We start from the raw sequence: 19,288 nt of genomic DNA on the forward strand, positions 1-19,288 counted from the left end.
AAGGTTCTGGTTAGAAACAAGTACCAACATACAAAATATATATAACAAGACATACATACACACATGAATCTGTAGAATCAATCAAAATTTAGGTTTTGTTCTATTACAAAGATATACTAGATGGAACAGCTAAGAGAATTTGGGGACAAGCCCCATCCATGATAACTATCACAAGGGATTCTGCTCTGAATAACATTTCAAAGTGAGCACATTGAACTTTTTGAAACCCCTAAAAGATAAATGGGCACCAGAGTCACTTTGCTCAGATCATTAATCCAAATTTAGTTAGAAAAATGAAAAGACTCTCTAAGAGATGCCTTGAGAGATGAGCATCTATCTCTTTTGGCTGTGGGAATGCAGGGCATGGAGTCACCTTGTGTCTGCAGCAGGATAGATGCTGTCCTCACTGGCATGAGGCAGTTCCCTCCCAGCCAGCTAGCTGAGAGAACTATTCCTGACTCAGGTTACCCAGCATTAACTTACAGATCTATTTCTCTGAATTAACTACATCATGCCCTTTTCCTCCTAGTCAGCCTAGATTAAAATGCAGCATTAAGAAGCTAGGGGCAAAATCTTAGAAGGGCACTAAAATAAGGGCAAGGAGACACTGAGAAAAGATGAATCATTCCCATCGATGGTAAAAATTTCCCATACATTTAAGATGATGCTTATTCTTGCCCAAAGCCCTCTGGGGTCTGACTAGATTCTGGTGTCATTCTTTGGATGGTGGCAAGGAATGGCCAAAAGAGTTACTGAGATGGACCTGGGACTTGCTCAGTACCCAGGGCACTCAGAATCACAGGCAAAGTATAAATAGGACCTCACGTGTCTTTTTTCACACACACACACACACACACACGCACACATTCTAGAGGCCCAGGAGAAACTGACATGACATCTTGACTCCAAATTCAGATATGCCTCTAAGGGATCAGAAAATGGAGCAATTAACCCAGCTTCCACACTTCATTCGTTTTGCTTCTTACTGGTAGTCGGGCAGTTGTGGGGGAGGCAGGCTTTAGGAGAAAAATTTTAGCTAGCTGGTTTTAAAAATATATTTGTGGGGCCAGACAAACAAGGACCCTTCCCCACTACCAGTCATACCCACTCCCCAACCAGGCTGCCACACTTTCCCCTTTGAGTCTCCCAATTGTTGATATAGATCTAACTGTTGATATAGACCTGCTATTTTCCCATACACATGCTTCTAGTTTTTAAGCTCATGCAGAAAGAAATCCTTTTCCTAAATTGTGACTGCCATTAATGCATTCCATTTTATTAATTATTTTATTCTTCTTTGAACTTGGCAGAAGGGAGGTGTATCTAGAACTGTCCTGTGGAAGAGAGTCGTAAGAGGGGGATGGGTCTGGTGGGTTTGGAAGAAGTTGAGCACAGAAGAAGCTGAGTGCTTCCCTGGGCTGATGGCTAAGATCCCCCAGTCACCGACTGCTTAGGGCCATGGGTCTGTGTGGATAGAGAATAGAATATCTAAGTCATAGAATATCTAAGTCAAAAGGAGCTACTGGCCTGGCTGTCCTTCTTTGACAAACCTCCTGATCTTCCTGACAGATTACCTGTTTAGCCATAGCCTGCTATCCAATAATGTGATTTTAGAAAAATAACACTCCAAGGCCTAACACTGCCACAGCCTACAGAACAATACCAAGGAGAAGATTACTTACAAGCAGCCTTCGTTTGCCTTCAAAGGGCCCCAGTAGGTCGGTCACCAGCTTCCTGGGATTCTGAGTGAAGGGTTTTGTGGGTTTCAGGTGGCCATCCTGCTCTGTCCTCCCCACTTTTTTCTTCTTGTTCTTCTCTTTCTCCTGCCTACTCTTTTTCTCAGCCTTGTCCTTCTTCACTTGCTTTTCACTCTTGAGTAACTTGTCTGCTTTCTCACTCTTCACCTTTTTTTTCTTCTCCTTCTCGGGTTTCTCAAGTTTTTCGTGCTTTTTAGACTCCTTCGCTTTTTTGGGGGGCATATTTCCCCGCTGCAACTCTTCCTCCAGCCGAGAGGTGGTCGGCCGGCTGAGGTCATACTTATCCTCATACTCATTGCTAAGAATTTTGTCCTGGGCTTTCTTTTTGGGAGGTTTCCCCTTTGCTGGCTTGTGAGAACTTGGCACCACGTTGGGGTCCCGGGGGCCATGCTCCCGCCTGTCTGTGCGGTTGTCCCGGAAACGGCCCGCGCCGGCCCTGGTGCTGGGCTCGGAGATGGCGATGGAAGGGGCAGCTGTGAAGACCTCGAAGCTGGTGGCCTTGCTGGGCCTCCTAGTGGTCAGCGGCCTCTCCCTGGGCTGCTCCTTCCTGGGCGGAGGGTAGAGATTCTCGGAGGCCACCTGCCCCTTGGCAGTGGTCACCTCGGCTGTTGCGGGGGGCCTGTGGGGGGCTGAAGAAAGGTGCACTCGGGGGGTCCAAGGCCTCTGGGTGGTCGGAAAGGCCGTGGTGGTTGTGGGTCTTGCAGCTGCCGTCACCACCCGAGACGTGGCCCGCGTCACTGTTGTGACCGGAGCTGGAGGCAGCGTGGTGGCCCGTGGGGTTGGAGGAGGTGGGGGAGGGGCCCCCACAGTGGTGGCCGGTTTTCTCATCACCTTCACCCGACTCTCTCTGGTGGGTGGCACTTGGGCTCTCCTCTGCTCCTCTTTCCTCTTCTCACTGCCCAGGCCTGGCCTTCCTGCCTCTCCACCATTGTTCCCCTCCTCTACCACCTGGCCCTCGACTCCAGAGGCCTTACATTTTTGCACAAAACCCTTCTGCCTGATCTTCTCTATCCTGCGGATGGGGCCCTGGTCGATGATCTCATACATGGCCTCCAACCTGACCGGGTAAGGGTAGCGTTCCTCCACCTGCAGGGTCTTCTTCAACAGCACCATGCCGAACTTGCCCTTCTCCAGCTTCAAGAAGCTCATCAGCTTTGGGATGAGGCTGGGGTCCAAGGGCTGCTCCAGGACACGGCCCTCACTGGTGATCCTTCGCACCTTGCCTCCTTCCTCGCCTGCCTGGTGGAACAGCACGATCTGCTGGATGTGCCTCTCAGCCAGCTCACAATACACGTCGTCCTTCAGCAGGCTCATCATGAGCCGGTAGTAGCCTTCCGAGGCGTGTGGGGCCGAGATGACCCATACCCTGTTTTTCCCTGCAAAGCTGGCAAGGATGTTGGGAGAGCTGGACCCAGACGGGAAGCGCAACATTTTTGACCGAGCTGAGGACCCCTCATCTCGGACCATCTCACGGGGAGAGCTCCGAGCTCCTGGGCTCTGCTGAGTTCTTACTGGGGCCCCATGGATGCCCAGCGAGGCTGGCGGTGCGGTGGCATGAGCTACTCTCAATACCGGTATGCTCCTCCTTCTTTGGAGAGGCTGAAGGTTTGGTTTTTCCAGAGTGGTTCTCTCAATTCCCTGAGACCTCCCCATGTGCCTCAGTAACCGAGCTGGCCTTCTGTTGACGGCGGAAACCAGAGGCACTTTCTGCCCTCCGCGGCTCCCTCTATTCATGGTCTGCCCATGGGGTTCTGATCCACACACCAGCCACAATGCCAGCAGCATAGTAAAACTGGGTCCCATTCTCCATGTCATTGTGCAGTCCTCTTTGGGGAGACAGCAGGGTCAAAACACAGAAAGGGGAGGGCAGAGAGAGAAAAAAAAAAGAATCATTTAATTGCAAACAGAGCTGGGCATTATCTCTTTATCTATCTTTGCCAAGGAGAGGGGGAAGGGGTAGTTGGAGAAGAAGAAGGAGGGAGGTCAGAGAATGGAAAATCGGATGAGATCCTGTTGCTTTTAAGTCCCTGTAATTTGTCAGTGCTTAGCAGAGACAGTTTACATTAAGCAGGAAACTCAAATCAGTTCCCCATTCAGCATGCTTGCACTGTTTCAACTGTCTGATGCTCCAGAGAAAATGCACACTGAGCATATTAATTATGACAACATTCCTATTTCATTTCTTCAAATAAATGACAAAGAAACAAACACAGTAAAGACAGGCAGGATCACACACTTACATAGTGGCTCATGGAGATGGAATGCAGAGGTTTTAAACAGCAATCTGAAGTGTGCTCCCAGGACAGTTCCTAGATGAAATACTTTTCCTCCCAATTCTCTTTCTCCTTTGCAAGGCTGGCCGATACAAAGGGGTGTGCTGCAGCCCCAGCTCCTAGAGCCGCACACAGACCACCGCCTGTCCGGTCCTGAGGGCTGAACTTTCTTCTTTTCTTTCTGGCTGTGCTTTTTTACCTTCTTGATAAGTAGAATGAGGTGAAAGGAGCTGTCCTTTTAAGTCTTTGCATCTCCATTTGTCTGCAGCTTCTGCTCGGGCTGTGTGTCTGCGAATGCCAATCCCTCCCGGCCGGCCGACAGCGCTGGACGCCCCTTAAAGTGGAGTCCCAGCTATTTCTAAATCTCGCTCTTTCTCCTTTTCGAGTTCCAGGATCCTTCTTATCACCCTTTCCCCCACAGTCTGGCTTAGTCTCTTTGTTTCCGAGCGTAGAAGCACTGGGATTAATATGTTTTCCAGGCCGAGGGAAAACACAGGAATGTGATGTTGAAAAGGACTTTTTTCTTTTCCTTACGCTTCTCTCCTCCCTTTATTTCTTCCCACCTTTTCTCTCCTCTCTTCCTTCTCCTTTTTCTTCTTCCTCTTGCCTGGATTCAGTCCCAGAAATGCCAGGACAACCTCAGTTTTGATCCAAACCAAACTCAAACAACAGCAGCCACTGGAAATCAAGGAAACTTCACTAAGAATTTAACAGATCAGCAAAACACCGCCTCCTTCCCATTTCAGCATGGTGAGCGGTGAGCCTGGACTGGGAGGGAGAGAAGGGGCTGTTCTTTGGGTGGGGGTGTTGAAACACTGAACATCATCATAAATCACTTTGGAACAGGATGGCTGAGAACTTAACCCCTTCCCTACTGAGTCATCAGGACACTGTCCCTTCCTGTCTGTACACACATTGTGCTTGGGAAAGGGAAAATTCTCAGATTTCTACATCTGACTGCTTGGTTTTCCAGAGACAGATAGTCATTGGGGTCAGAGTGCTCGGCTGTACATATACAGACAGTAGATATATATTTATAGGTTTATGAATATATTTTTATCTCTTTCTCCCTGCTTCATGTGTTTCATTTGAGGTTGGAAATGCCGATGGAAAACATGGCTGGGTTGTTTTTATTTTATGCTAATTGGGGATCATATTACTGTATTCTTATTCCTAGTTTCTCCTTGGCATGAAAGGAAGCTGGTAAAAGGTTAGAAATGCAAGCAATGGCTGCTGTTCCCCTGAGATTGTGGTCAGCCATTACACAGGGAAAGGCCACTACGACCTCCAATTCTGAGCTCTGGCTGTGGTAGGCTAAGAGCTTCCTCAGAGGGCACGAGTGTATGTACGTGTGTGTGTGTGTGTGTGTGTTGCAATATCTTGCACTCCAGAGGCTTCCAGTATCCAGAGGGCTTTAAACAATCCTTAGAAATAGCTATATTGGAGATACTGAAGCAGCTCTGTGGATCCACCTCACAGATCTGCCATGAGGAATCAGCTTTTAGCAGGGAAGGAAGGTGCCTCGGGTTATACAGATATTTCTTCCAGCCTCTCCAAGTGCATTCAGTCAGTATTAACTGCCCCAGACAGTGGCGAATCAGTGTTTTCAGGAGGCCTCCTGTAAGCTAGATCATGTTAATGTCTACCCTCTCTAGATAAAACCTGGTCCTGGGTGTTCCTTTTCATCAGCACCATCTCTGACTGGTCATTTACTTTTCCTTCACATGAGCTCCCGGCACTGAATTGAAGATCTGTGGAGGGTTGAGTGTCAGGTTGTAAGTCCACAGCATGAAGACCTGGGGGGTGCCAAGGAGGAAGGGCCTTCTGTGGAGCCTTTCTGTTCTGGCCTTCTGTAAGTCCAGAACAAACGTGGGCTTCAGGCAGAGACCTTCTGTCCCCTGAAGACAGAGATTTCCTTTCATGGGATTCACCTGTTAAGTTGATCAAATGCCTAGTGGTGAATTGCACAGTCCTAGATGTGACTTCCTTTCTCACATCATAATGTGTTCTACACAATCCCTTGCTGAGCCTCCTGTCTTCCTTCCTTTCTCTTCCTTTTGTCTTCTCTCTGCTAATAATAACTACCATTTATTGAGCATTTTCACATGAGGCTCTGGGCTTGGCACTTTCATATATGCTTTTATTTAACCCTCACAGCATCCCCAAGAGACAGGTGGGCTCATCTCCCATTTGCAGATGGGCAACCTGAGACTGAATGAATTTAGGCAATTGCTCACTGTCACACAAATGCTAAGAAGTGGCCCTGAAATTTGAACCCAGATGTAGAACTGTCTACAAAGCATTGGGTTATCCTGCCTCTTCCCCCTTTCATTTTCTTCTCACACCTTCTCTTTCTTCTTTTCCTTCAATTTGTTTTTGTTTCCCAGATTCATAGAAAAGTCTCATTAATTTGTTCAACCAGAGAGCTTATAGTTTTAGAGTCCTACTTTCTAAAATAATTGTGTAGCAGTACTTTTTGCCTTTCTTAATAGGTCCTTAACATTCAGTTCAGTTCAGTCACTCAGTCGTATCCGACTCTTTGTGACCCCATGAACTGCAGCAAGCCAGGCCCCCTGTCCATCACCAACTCCCGGAGTCTACCCAAACCCATGTCCATCAAGTCGATGATGCCATCCAACCATCTCATCCTCTGTTGTCCCCTTCTCCTCCTGCCCTCAATCCCTCCTAGCATCAGGGTCTTTTCAAATGAGTCAGCTCTTCGCATCAGGTGGCCAAAGTATTGGAGTTTCAGCTTTAACATCAGTCCTTCCAGTGAACACCCAGGACTGATCTCCTTTAGGATGGACTGGTTGGATCTCCTTGCAGTCCAAGGGACTCTCAAGAGTCTTCTCCAACACCACAGTTCAAAAACATCAATTCTTCAGCCCTCAGCTTTCTTTATAGTCCAACTCTCACATCCACACATGACCACTAGAAAAACCATAGCCTTGACTAGACAGACCTTTGTTGGCAAAGTAATGTCTCTGCTTTTTAATATGCTGTCTGTTGCTGCTGCTGTCACTTCAGTCATGTCCGACTCTGTGCGACCCCATAGATGGCAGTCCACCAGGCTCCGCCGTCCCTGGGATTCTCCAAGCAATATCACTGGAGTGAGTTGCCATTTCCTTCTCCAATGCATGAAAGTGAAACGTGAAAGTGAAGTCGTTCAGTTGTGTCCGACTCTTAGCGACCCCATGGACTGCAGCCTACCAGACTCCTCTGTCCATGGGATTTTCCAGGCAAGAGTACTGGAGTGGGGTACCATTGCCTTCTCCGAATATGCTGTCTAGGTTGGTCATAACTTTCCTTCCAAGGAGTACGCATCTTTTAATTTCGTGGCTGCAATCACCATCTGCAGTGATTTTGGAGCTCAGAAAAATACAGTCAGCCATTGTTTCTACTGTTTCCCATCTATTTGCCATGAAGTGATGGGACCAGATGCCATGATCTTCGTTTTCTGAATATTGAGCTTTAAGCCAACTTTTTCACTCTCTACTTTCACTTTCATCAAGAAGCTTTTGAGTTCCTCTTCACTTTCTGCCATAAGGGTGGTGTCATCTGCATATCTGAGGTTATTGATATTTCTCCCGGCAATCTTGATTCCAGCTTGTGCTTCATCCAGCCCAGTGTTTCTCATGATGTACTCTGCATATAAGTTAAATAAGCAGGGTGACAATATACAGCCTTGACGTACTCCTTTTCCTATTTGGAACCAGTCTGTTGTTCCATGTCCAGTTCTAACTGTTGCTTCCTGATCTGCATACAGGCTTCTCAACAGACAGTTCAGGTGGTCTGGTATTCCTCTTTCAGAATTCAGGTCCTTAACATATTTTATCCTTTTTCTTTAATATCCCATAGCTTCTAGAAGCCTCCCAACGGTGTGCACAACATTCGTCACCTATGCAATGTGTAGAGTTGAAACAAAACCACTTTAGGTTTATTTGACCTGTACTTAACCTTAAGGGGAAGCCAGCCCAACCCTGAGCTGTGTCTTCAGGACTCAGGCTTTCTTCTCTTCCCTTCGCGTCTATGAGCTTCTGCCACTAGATGGCGCGCTAAACACATATGCGAGAGAAGTACGCTCCAGGGACTCCCCAACGCCCCATAGCCCACAGCCACCCCACAGACACACTGGCAATGTGCAGCTTCTCCTGCCTGTTCAGGATTTTTCAGCCTCAAAACCTAAAGCCTTTTCTAAGACTTCAGAAAAGCCTGTAAGGCAAGTTCTGGGAGCACAGGTCTGATAAGAGCTGTTAGGAAGCAAGTTAGCCTGTACTCCTTTCAGGAAAAGCCCTTAATAATACAGGATTTGTAATAAATCAATTTCTAGTCCATGATTTAAGAGCATCTCCTATCTAGATCTGTCCATTTTTTCCTGTAACCTAAAAAAGAAACACTAATGGCAGATAAAAAAAGGGAAAGAAAAGAGAGAAGTGGGGGGATTGATGTTGAGTCAGAGAAAGGTAAAAAGAAAAAAAATTCAAAACTAGATTTTAGAAATGCTAATTCACTGACAAGACCCTGCCTGACACTGGTAGCACAGTGATTTGGAAGGAGGGAAGGAAAGAATAAGCAAAACAGATTTGCTTTAGAGCTTCTGGGATGGGGGTGATTATTTGATGAAAATGTGAGTAAGTGGAAGGAGGCTTCCAGAAGAGGATGCACTACCTGATGGGAACCAAGGCTTCAGTGACCTCAGACCAAGACTCAGCAAGATATCCTTTCCCAGGCACCCGAGAGAAACTTTGATTTCTAGCCTAGTTGGTTCCCTACACAGAGTAACACCTGATGGACCTTACCGACTAGATTCATTGCATTATTCCATTGCCTGAAAAAACCATTTGCTTAAGAGGAAACCAGAAAAAAATTAAAGAAGAAAAAAACTTGTAAACTCTTCAGTGTGGTCTTGAAGGGAAACCACCTCTCCCACTCTTTGATAACCTATACCCTCAGCAGGAAGAATAACAGAGCCATTTTTTCACATTTTCATGACAGAGACACAAAACAATATTCACACTGAGGATAATGTTGTGTGCTTTTCCTTTCCATTTGTAACTGTAACTAATGTTCAGTCTTCAGCCACATTTATGTCTTCATGAATGAAAATGAACCCTTCTCAGGATTCACATTTTTTAGTATTTGTAAGACATTCTTTGTAGCATTCTTTGGTTTGTGTAGGACAAACTAAAGAAAAAAAATGGCAAACTCGAGGGGAAAGCCCACAATGACCATGAACTCAGCCCAGAGAAATTCTGAGAAAGGGTAATCCCCACAGAGAAACACTCTGAAATCATCTCTGAAATGTCAACAAGCTCACAGGTTTAATCTGAAGTTAGGTATACATATACTTCCTTAAAAAATAAATGGTGGCCAAAACTATTGGGAAGAATAGTTTTAATTTTTTAAAAAATTCACTTAGTTCTGATTACTTTCAGAGATTGGGGGGGGGGGGGCCTTGAAGACTTTTATTTTCTGGATGGGAAGTTGTTTAATTAAGAAAATGTTGAAGTCTTAATTAGAGTAAATTGAAGGGGTTTTTTTCCCCCCTCACAGTAGAGATTAAGGAACTTTGTGAATGACTTAATGGCTCTTTTGAAATCTTTAATGCTTACATTTTATATCTTTAACCACTCAACTTGATGCTTGAAGGTTTAGTTGTGAATTGGGAGGGGGTGAACTATACTGAGTTCAAGGTTAACTATTGGCTAGTTCATGCATACAAAAGTTTATTTCAATCAGGTTTCAAGAGGACAATTCTGAATATGTTGCTCTCCATGCCTTTAGGTATAGCCCAGTAAAGAGCAGTGATCCAATGTCTTTCTCCCTTCTTTCAACCTTTCTCTCAAATGTTTGTCAAGAGTGCAGACTTCATACCAAGAATGAGAGAGTACCAGGCAGTCTTTTCTCCTAAGGAGCCCACAGCCCATTGGAGAAGATAAACAAGTATTAGTCAATTATACTGTCTGCAGCAGTACTGCCAACTTTCTCTTCATGTAAAAATTCAGTGCATGACTATGGCTTCGTTCCTATTGAAGACTTTGCCTCTTTGATTCACGGGGCAGGCTCTATTGTGAAAGAGGCTTCCCGTGGCAGCCACTATGTGGCACCCAGAAAACTTGCCTGGTTTATTCCATCAATTCTAAAGTCCACTAGAGTCTACAAGAGTCCAAGATACTCTGTCTGGAAGGCTGTGCTGGATTGCCTGACAGGTCTTTAATTCTCATTGCCCCAGTTCCCATCTTGGCTCTGTCTCTGGCATCTGCCCTGCTAGGATTGCCCTGTCTCTCACTCATTTCTCCGTACTGACCTGGCACTTCAGGTTTCAGTCATCACTCAGGACATCACCTCACTCACATGAGAAGGGGTTGACCATGAGGATGGCAATTCATTCATTCAACATTTATTCAATGCCAGGCATTGTTCTAGTCACTGGGGATACAGCAACAAACACTCCCTGATTTCATGGAGCTTCTGTGCCAATAATAGAAATCAGACAAGAATATATGAATAAATATGCAAACCTAGATGTGTGCTTGAAAGAGACTTTTAAGAGGGAAGGGAGTGAAAGGTGATGAAGAGAAGGAGGCCATTTTTTATTGGGTTGGCCAAAAGGTTCATTTGGTTAATGAATACATTCCTCAATAAAGTTCTTGGCGAAAATGAAAATTATATTCAGTTCATTCTGCAACGTGCAGGCCCTGTAACTATCTCTTCCACAGAGTTTCGCCAGAAACTCCAATAGGAATCTCTTTCCTTTCTCTAAGAAGATATTCAGTAGAGCATCACTTTTCTGAACTTTCCGTCCTTAAAATATGGATTCTTGTCCTTCCAAGCAGATCTTTAATCTTCTGAGAACATAGAATAGCCTTATATTTATTTTGCATCATTCCTAACACCCTGCATATAGTTAAGGGGAAAAGTATTATAAATCTATACCAATCAAATGCAGTTATAAGAAGCAATGACAAGATACCAGAACACAACCCAAGTACAACCTAACACTTTAAAGAAGGAAAGAAAAGAAAAAAAAAAATCCACTGTTAATGAACCAGAGCATTTCTTTATCTTGATTAAATAATAATATTAGAAATAAAAGATGTAGCATTGTAAACCATTAAAATTAAAGCTTATACTTGTATTGAGTTGTGAAATTGTGACATTGAGGCATAACATTTTATGTAACAATATAAATCTCTTATTCATTCATTTATTCAAAAATCACTTATAGAGCACCTTTTATGTATTGGGCTTTATTTCAGTATTAGGAATACAGCAACAGACAGAAGTCTCTCCTCTCATAGAACTTACATTCTGTTAGTGAGAGATAAGCACTCTAAAGAAAAGCAATGAAGGGAAAAGCAATAGTGAATGAAGAAAGGTACCATTTAAGATGGGGTGATCAGACATGGTCAGGGGCTAGTTTCATCAAGTGGTTTTATGCTGTATGTCAAAGAATCAGGCATGCCTTCAATGTCGATCATCAATTCTTCAACCTTTGATGCTGGAGTTGAGTTTTAGTCATATTCTCTAGGAGCTAAGTCTGTTGAATGAGGTGGATGATCAAATTTATAATTCTGGTTGGGGTCAAAATAATAAAAGACCATGAAGTAACAAGTTTCTGGCACAATTCACTAACTGGCTTTGCAGGAAATATGAAAAAGGAATTTTAAAAATTCTCTGAATGTCTGGCATAGAATAAGGTCTTATTATGTGTTTCAATGAATGAATAATTGGTACATCATTATCTACAGTCTCCCAAGATGACTACATTGAAGTCAATGATATTAATTTGAACTCTAGTTTTTTTTAAGTCACATTCATTTGTGACTTAAAATCACATTTCAAAAATCTCTGTTTAAAAATGGTATTGTTCTAACTTAAATGCTTTTAACCAAAATCTGTTACAAAAATTCCAGAATGAAGTTCAAATATAAAGTGGTCTTCAAAGCAAGTTAAAAAGCTCAAAGTAGAATTCCTTCTGAATATGTTAACAGGTAACATTCCAAAGTTTTAAATAATATTTTTACTTAAAAGTTAAGTATGGGAAATAAAAATATGTGGTCCCCTTTACAAATAATTTGTGATGGTGGATTTTGGCAGAAGCCTTGGCATTAACTATTGGGAAAATTCAGTCAGCACAAATAAATGTTAGTGAGTAACTGCATCAAAATGAGAGGAGCAGCTTAGATTGAAAAAAATCCTGATTAGAGAACTGTTTCCATGTTTGGAGATTTCACTCATTCATTGGATAAGATTTGTTTTGCCTTTGAGAAAAGAGCACAAAATTTGCAGCCAAACAAACCTAAGACTGGAGTCCTCATTTCACTGTTCACTAGCTGTGTGACATGGGTAAGGTGTCACCCTCTCTGAACTATTTTGTAGTTTCTTCATCTACAAAAATGTGAATATTTTTTTAAATAAAAATAATAGGCTTCAAGTTTTTCTAAAGATGATTTTATTAGAGTGCTTCATGGTTCAAATAATAGCAAGTTTACTGCTAACTGCTGTAAATGACAGGAACTTTGTCAGCTCACACCAATAAAACATCCTGAAGTAGGGGAAGATTATTGGTTGATTTGCTTCAAAAGTTCTAAGTCTTTTTTATTTATTGTGGTAAAATACACACAACTCTTGGCATTTCAGTGATTTTAAGTGTAGAGTTTGACAGCATTAACTACATTCATGTTGTTATGCAACCATCACCATTGTCCACCTGCTAAACTTCCCAAATTGAATTTCTGTACTTATTAAACAATAACTGCTTGTTCCTCCTTTTTCTCAGTCCCAGGTAACCACAATTCTACTTTCTGTCTCTATGAATCTGTCTCTATTGAGAATGGCTATTTTTAATGTATGAAATATGGCTAATACCGGCTCAATGGTGGGAGAAATGGTGTTCACACCAGAGCAGTCATAAACTCAATCTTCCAGCCTATGGCAAAAGGCAAGTGAAACAACATGGGCAGGAGCTAAAGGGCCAGACAGAGGTGCTAAGCATCAAACATAAAGAAGAATGACTATGCATTGGATGGAGATTCGCTTATTATGTATTTTGTGCCAATCTGTCATGAAATCAGAAGCCAGAGCAGTGTTTACACTTTATGTCTTCTGTTGGCTGTCATTTCTAAGGCTGTAATAGTCTTCCAACTGGTTTTCTGGTCACCAGACTCATCCTTTCCAATCCATCCTCCAAATGATTGTCACTCTCATTGTCTTTGAACATTGATGCTTCATTCCTGCTGCAAATTCCTCAATAGTAAGCAGAGAACTTCAGAGAAGGAAAGCTCAAAGTTCCCCTGGCCTAGAAGTGAGATGGGAAAGTTGACATTGATGCTAGCAGTAACGATGGAAACCTGGTGATGCTGTGAAGCTGGATTAAGTTGAAAGGAGGAATGAGACGGTATGCCTACAATGTTATACCCAAGTGGGGATCAGCACCCTGAGCTTGCCTCCTGCAAAGATTTTGAACTTTAATCAACAGATGAATATGGTGTAGAAGATGCCTTGAGGAACAAGAAAAATGTGTGGACTCAAAGCCACATTCTTCAAGAAAAAACTACTTGATAGTTTGAGTATTAGCAGCACAGAATTCACTGAACTATCAAACCCCCTAGAGATACATCTCACAGAGTACATAGAAAAAAGAACACCACCATATTTGAAGGAAAAGCAGAGCCCAGAGCCTCTGTTTCCAATTAAAAGCAGCTCATTTGTATAATTTGGAAATTGAAGAGCACTGATTTCATTAATTATGGGTCTTAACAACTTGGCTATTAGAAAATTTGCCTGAGTGTAAACTTGGAATAAGATGAAAAGAATTTATTTTCACCACAGTAGACCTAAATTAACCCAGTTATATTTGAAACTTAGAAAAAGGAAAAAGGCAAAAAAAGAAGATTGTGGTTTTAATTTTATTTTTATAAATAAAATAATTTATGTTATTTTTAAAAGAAAGATTGTGACTTTATTTTTAATTTAAGATCTATCAAGATAGAAGAACATTGTAATGTACATGCACTATTCATGGTGAGCTAGTATGTCTAAATTTTCAAGATTTCTGTATGTGATTATAAACAGAAATATAGCATCAAGCAATATTTTAAATCCAGAATTATCTTTAAGAAGTTTTTTAAATGTTTACTTATTTTTAAAATTTTTTATTTTTTTAAACTATGAAAGTTTGATAACACATTTACAGGAGACTCGAAAAATAAACAAGGTTACATATAGCTCCACACTATATATTATAATTATTTTTTAAGTAAATTAAAAATTTTAGTAGGAATTTTGATATCAAACTTTCAAAAATTAACAGAATGAATATATTGAGAAATAGAAGGATATGGTAGACCTGAAAAGCTGAACTGAAAAGACCTGAACTGTGAACCAATTCAACATAATTAAGATTTATACAATTTTCACACAACAATAGGATAAAAATTCTATTCTAGTTCCCACAGACTATAAACTAGGAGACACTGGAACACATCCAAGGACATAAAACAATGTGCACAGATTTCGTGGTCTAAAGGTATTGAAATCGTACAGTCTCTTCTCTTATCCCTGTGAAATTATGTTAGAAATCAATATCGAAAGATATTTGAAAACAACGCACATATTTTCAAGTGCAATGTGACATTTGCCAAAAGAAATCTTTGACTTAGCCATCAAAATAATATTTATTTATTTATTTGGCTGCTCTGGGTCTTAGTTGCGGTGCACGGTATCTCTAGCTGTGGCAAGCAAACTCTCAGTTGCAGCATATGGGATCTAGTTCCCCACCCGACCAGGAATTGAACCTAGGCCCCTTGCATTGGGAGCAAGGAACCAAAGCCACTGGACCACCAGAGAAGTCCCTTAAGAAGTATTTTACTTGTAAAATAAACATTTTATTATGTGTAGATGAACAATATTCACCAGTTTATTGAAAGGACACCAGTACTTAGTGAGATATTTGAAATTACCTGTTTCACCGATATTCATAGTGACAATCTGACTGATGCTTCAGGATGGGGAACACATGTATACCTGTGGCAGATTCATTTTGATATTTGGCAAAACTAATACAATTATGTAAAGTTTAAAAATAAAATAAAATTTAAAAAAAACAAAGAAACTCGATTTACCTCAATGGAAAAATAACCCAATTGATCTTTGTTCCTCCCTTTTCCCCACTGTGTTTTTCCAGCATCCTGACAGCTGTACTTACATGTGCTCAAATACTAGATAACATTTCAGCTTGCTAAGAAAAATATGTTATAAATATCAGAGCTGTTCAAAGATGAAGAAAGATGCATGGGGAAGCAGGAAACTCCCTGATGGAGAAGATGTTAAAATAGGGATTCCTTAGCAGAGAATTTAAGCATTAGGTGAGTTGCTAACTCAGGTGAAAGTTTAGCCTTAAAGACTGTAGGAGTCTATGGTTACTATGATTACTATATATGAATTGATGAATTTCTCTGGATTCTTTATGAAAAAAAAATTTACATGAACTAGATTATCAGAGTTTTCATCTAAAGGCACAAAGTAGAGAAGCAAGCGTCATCATAACAGAGAAATATTTATTAGCGGATTGTCCACTTACAAAGTTAATTTCCAAACATTTTTTATCCATGTAACAACTTTGCCATCAATTAACAACTTTATCTATCTATAAATGGTGAACAATTGCTGAAATTACATGCAGAGATATTAACAAATAGAAATGACAGGAGAAAGTCAACTAGAATGAAAATATGATTGGAATCTCAAGTGAAAGTTTACAGATTACAGTAAGTCTTTGAGAATATCACTTAAGCCATTGAATAAGCTTAAAAATGTGATCCTCATAGGAGCCATGCTGTAAAAGTCCAACTGTGAAGTGATGAATACTAGGTCATGTTACATAGTCTTGTGGGAAAATCTTACTCTCCCCCAAATCAACAGGTGAGTGTAGGGAGTTCCCTGGTGGCACAGTGGTTAGGATTCTGGGCTTCTACTGGGGGAACTGAGATCCCACAAACTGTGTGGTGTGGCAAAAAAAAAAAAAAAAGAAGAAAAGAAAACAAAAGAATTTAGTGTGCATTTGCAATTATAACTCAATTTGTTAAGTTTAAAACAGACTTCTTATTTTCCTATCAGATTTCAAGATAAGGTTGCAAACAAACTTTAAATTATTTGCTATGACAGTACCTGTTGTGATAGATTGACTTTAATGGCTTTTTCTCAGGATTAAATTTTTCTTGAGTAACACAAACCTTCTGTACTCTCACAAAGAGCCCCTCCAAATGATCTGAAAACAAACATGTAAAACAAGATGCATTGTACTAATAATTTTTAAGAAATTATTTAAACAAATCCACAGAAAAAGTAGCAAATGTATGTCAACCTCAAAGAAAAAGTCTAAGCCTGTTCTGTCTGAAAATTCTTTGGAAATTGAAGATGCATGCATGCATCCTAAGTTGCTTCAGTCATGTCCAACTCTTTGCAACCCTATGGACTGTAACCTGCCAGGATCCTCTGTCCATGGGATTCTTCAGGCAAGAATATAGGAGTGGGTTACTATGCCCTCCTCCAGGGGAATCTTCCTGACCCAGGGATCAAACTCAGGTCTCTTATGTTTCCTGCATTGGCCAATGGATTCTTTATCACTAGTGCCACCTGGGAAACTGAAGATAATTCCATTAATTATTTACACTGAAAATAGTTTATTCAAGGCCTGAAGCATCCCCTCAGATGTCAGTCATTTAATGCAATTATGCATGACTATGGGTCATATTTTTAGGTGATTCAGCATATCTACACTCAGATATGTGAAAGTACTGCACTCAATATGCCAACAAATTTGGAAAACTCAGCAGTGGCCACAGGACTGAAAAAGGTCAGCTTTCATTCCAATCCCAAAGAAAGGCAGTGCCAAAGAATGTTCAAACTACTGCACAATTGCACTCATCTCACACGCTAGCAAAGTAATGCTCAAAATTCTCCAAGCCAGGCTTCAACGGTACATGAACCATGAACTTCCAGATGTTCAAGCTGGTTTTAGAAAAGGCAGAGGAACCAGAGATCAAATTGCCAACATCCATTGGATCATTGAAAAAGCAAGAGAGTTCCAGAAAAACATCTATTTCTACTTTATTGACTGTGCCAAAGCCTTTGACTGTGAGGATCACAACAAACTGTGGAAAATTCTTAAAGAGATGGGAATACCAGACTACTTGACCTACCTCCTGAGAAATCTGTATGCAGGTCAGGAAGCAACAGTTAGAACTGGACATGGAACAACAGACTGGTTCCAAATCAGGAAAGGAGTACGTCAAGGCTGTATATTGTCACCCTGCTTATTTAACTTATATGCAGAATACATCATGCGAAATGCCAGGCAGGATGAATCACAAGCTGGAATCAAGATTACTAGGAGAAATATCAATAATCTTAGATACATTAGATGACACCATTCTAATGGCAGAAAGTGAAGAAGAACTAAAGAGCCTCTTGATGAAAGTGAAAGAGGAGAGTGAAACAGTTGGCTTAAAACTCAACATTCAGAAAACTAAGATCATAGCATCTGGTCCCATCAATTCATGGCAAATACATGGGGAAACAATGGAAATAGTGAGAGACTTTATTTTGGGGGGCTCCAATATCACTGCAGATGGTGACTGCAGCCATGAAATTAAAAGATGCTTGCTCCTTGGAATAAAAGTTATGACCAACCTGGACAGCATATTAAAAAGCAGAGACATTACTTTGCCAATAAAAGTCTGTCTAGTCAAAGCTATGGTTTTTCCAGTAGTCATGTATGGATGTGAGAGTTGGACTATAAAGAAAGCTGAACACCAAAGAATTGAAGATTTTGAACTGTGGTGTTGGAGAAGACTCTTGAGAGTCCCTTGGACTGCAAGGAGATCTAACCAGTCAATCTTAAAGGAAATCAGTCCTGAATATTCTTTGGAAGGACTGATGCTGAAGCTGAAACTCCAGTACTTTGGCCACCTGATGCGAAGAACTGATTCATTTGAAAAGACCCTGATGCTGGAAAAGATTGAAGGCAGGAGGAGAAGGGGACGACAGAGGATGAGATGGTTGGATGGCATCACCGACTCAATGGACATGAGTCTGAGCAAGCTCCAGGAGTTGGTGAAGGACAGGGAAGCCTGGTGTGATGCAATCCATGGGGTCAAAAAGAGTCAGACACGACTGAGTGACTGAACTGAACTGAAGGTCTGTCCCACCTCTGCCTCTGAACTCTGCTCCTTGACCCTGTCTTGGCCTCTTGACCTACCTCTAGTGTTTTGGGGTCCAGTATCAGTCTGAGTGCCTTCTAGAGTTAATTTCTGCTCCCACAATCCTCACATGTATGTTGACCTAAATAAAGAGGTAAACTGAGTCAAACTCAAAAAATGAGTTTGCTTGGAAATAGCAAAGTAATTGCAATTGGGATATGCAAATTGCAACAAGCTACAGGTGAGTCAAGTGAGGCTGTGTTATAGACAGCGGATGTTGAGGTGAGAGTTCAGTTAGAGTCAGTTAAAATAAAAAACGAGTGAGAGGACTTCCCTGGTATTACAGTGGATAAGAATCCATGTGCCAATGCAGAGGCACCCGTTTGATGTCTGGTGCAGGAAGGTTCCACATGCCACAGAGCAAATAAGCCCATGCACTATGACTACTGAAGCCTGCAAGTTCTAGGGCCTATGAGCCACAATTACTGAACCCTAAGCTGCAATTACTGAAGCTCTCAAGTCTAGAGCCTGTGCTCCACTAGAGAAGCCTCAGCAATGAGAAGCCTGTGTACTGCAATGAAGAGTAGCTCACCACAGCGAGAGAAAGCCCTAGCATAGCAACGAAGACCCAGCACAACCAAAAATAAATACATATAAATAAATTCTAAAATGAAAAACAAATGAAGATCAGCCTTGAAAACTTTCTGAGCAGACAAAATCAGTCTAGCCACACAAAGCTCAATTCAACCCACTTTGTGAGATCCGACATGACCTGACTCATCTCTCATTTGTGCTTTTGACAAAACTTCTTAAGGTTGTTATGAGACAACCTCTGACCAACCCCCATCATATCAGAGAATTCTAACACCATCAGTTCTCTGTAAATCAGGGGTTTATTGTAATTAGACTCTTAGTCCTTATGTTTTGTCTTCCTTGAGGGCATGTGTGTGAGATTTTCTTTATATTTTCCAGTTCTAGTTTAGATTGAATTCTTCTATGGGTATTACCTAGGGTTCTTAAAGTAAATATATCTCTACCCCAGAGTTCCATCTTA

At 41.6% G+C, this 19,288-nt stretch overlaps 1 protein-coding gene across 1 annotated transcript in view; it reads right to left on the bottom strand.

Moving 5' to 3' along the window:
* CCDC80 (coiled-coil domain containing 80) overlaps positions 1 to 4,805 on the bottom strand; it is a 35,757-nt gene extending 30,952 nt beyond the window's left edge. The window contains exons 1-2 of the mRNA XM_019980576.2: positions 3,998 to 4,805; positions 1,683 to 3,583 (exon numbers count right to left, since the gene is read on the bottom strand). Of these exons, the coding sequence (XP_019836135.2) occupies positions 1,683 to 3,572 (1,890 nt within the window). The 5' untranslated portion in view covers positions 3,573 to 3,583; positions 3,998 to 4,805. The remainder of the gene's footprint in view (positions 1 to 1,682; positions 3,584 to 3,997) is intronic.
* Between the last annotated feature and the right edge of the window lie 14,483 nt (positions 4,806 to 19,288).

The sequence above is a fragment of the Bos indicus genome, chromosome 1 (assembly GCF_029378745.1).
Source record: "Bos indicus isolate NIAB-ARS_2022 breed Sahiwal x Tharparkar chromosome 1, NIAB-ARS_B.indTharparkar_mat_pri_1.0, whole genome shotgun sequence".
NCBI classification, from domain to species: domain Eukaryota; kingdom Metazoa; phylum Chordata; class Mammalia; order Artiodactyla; family Bovidae; genus Bos; species Bos indicus.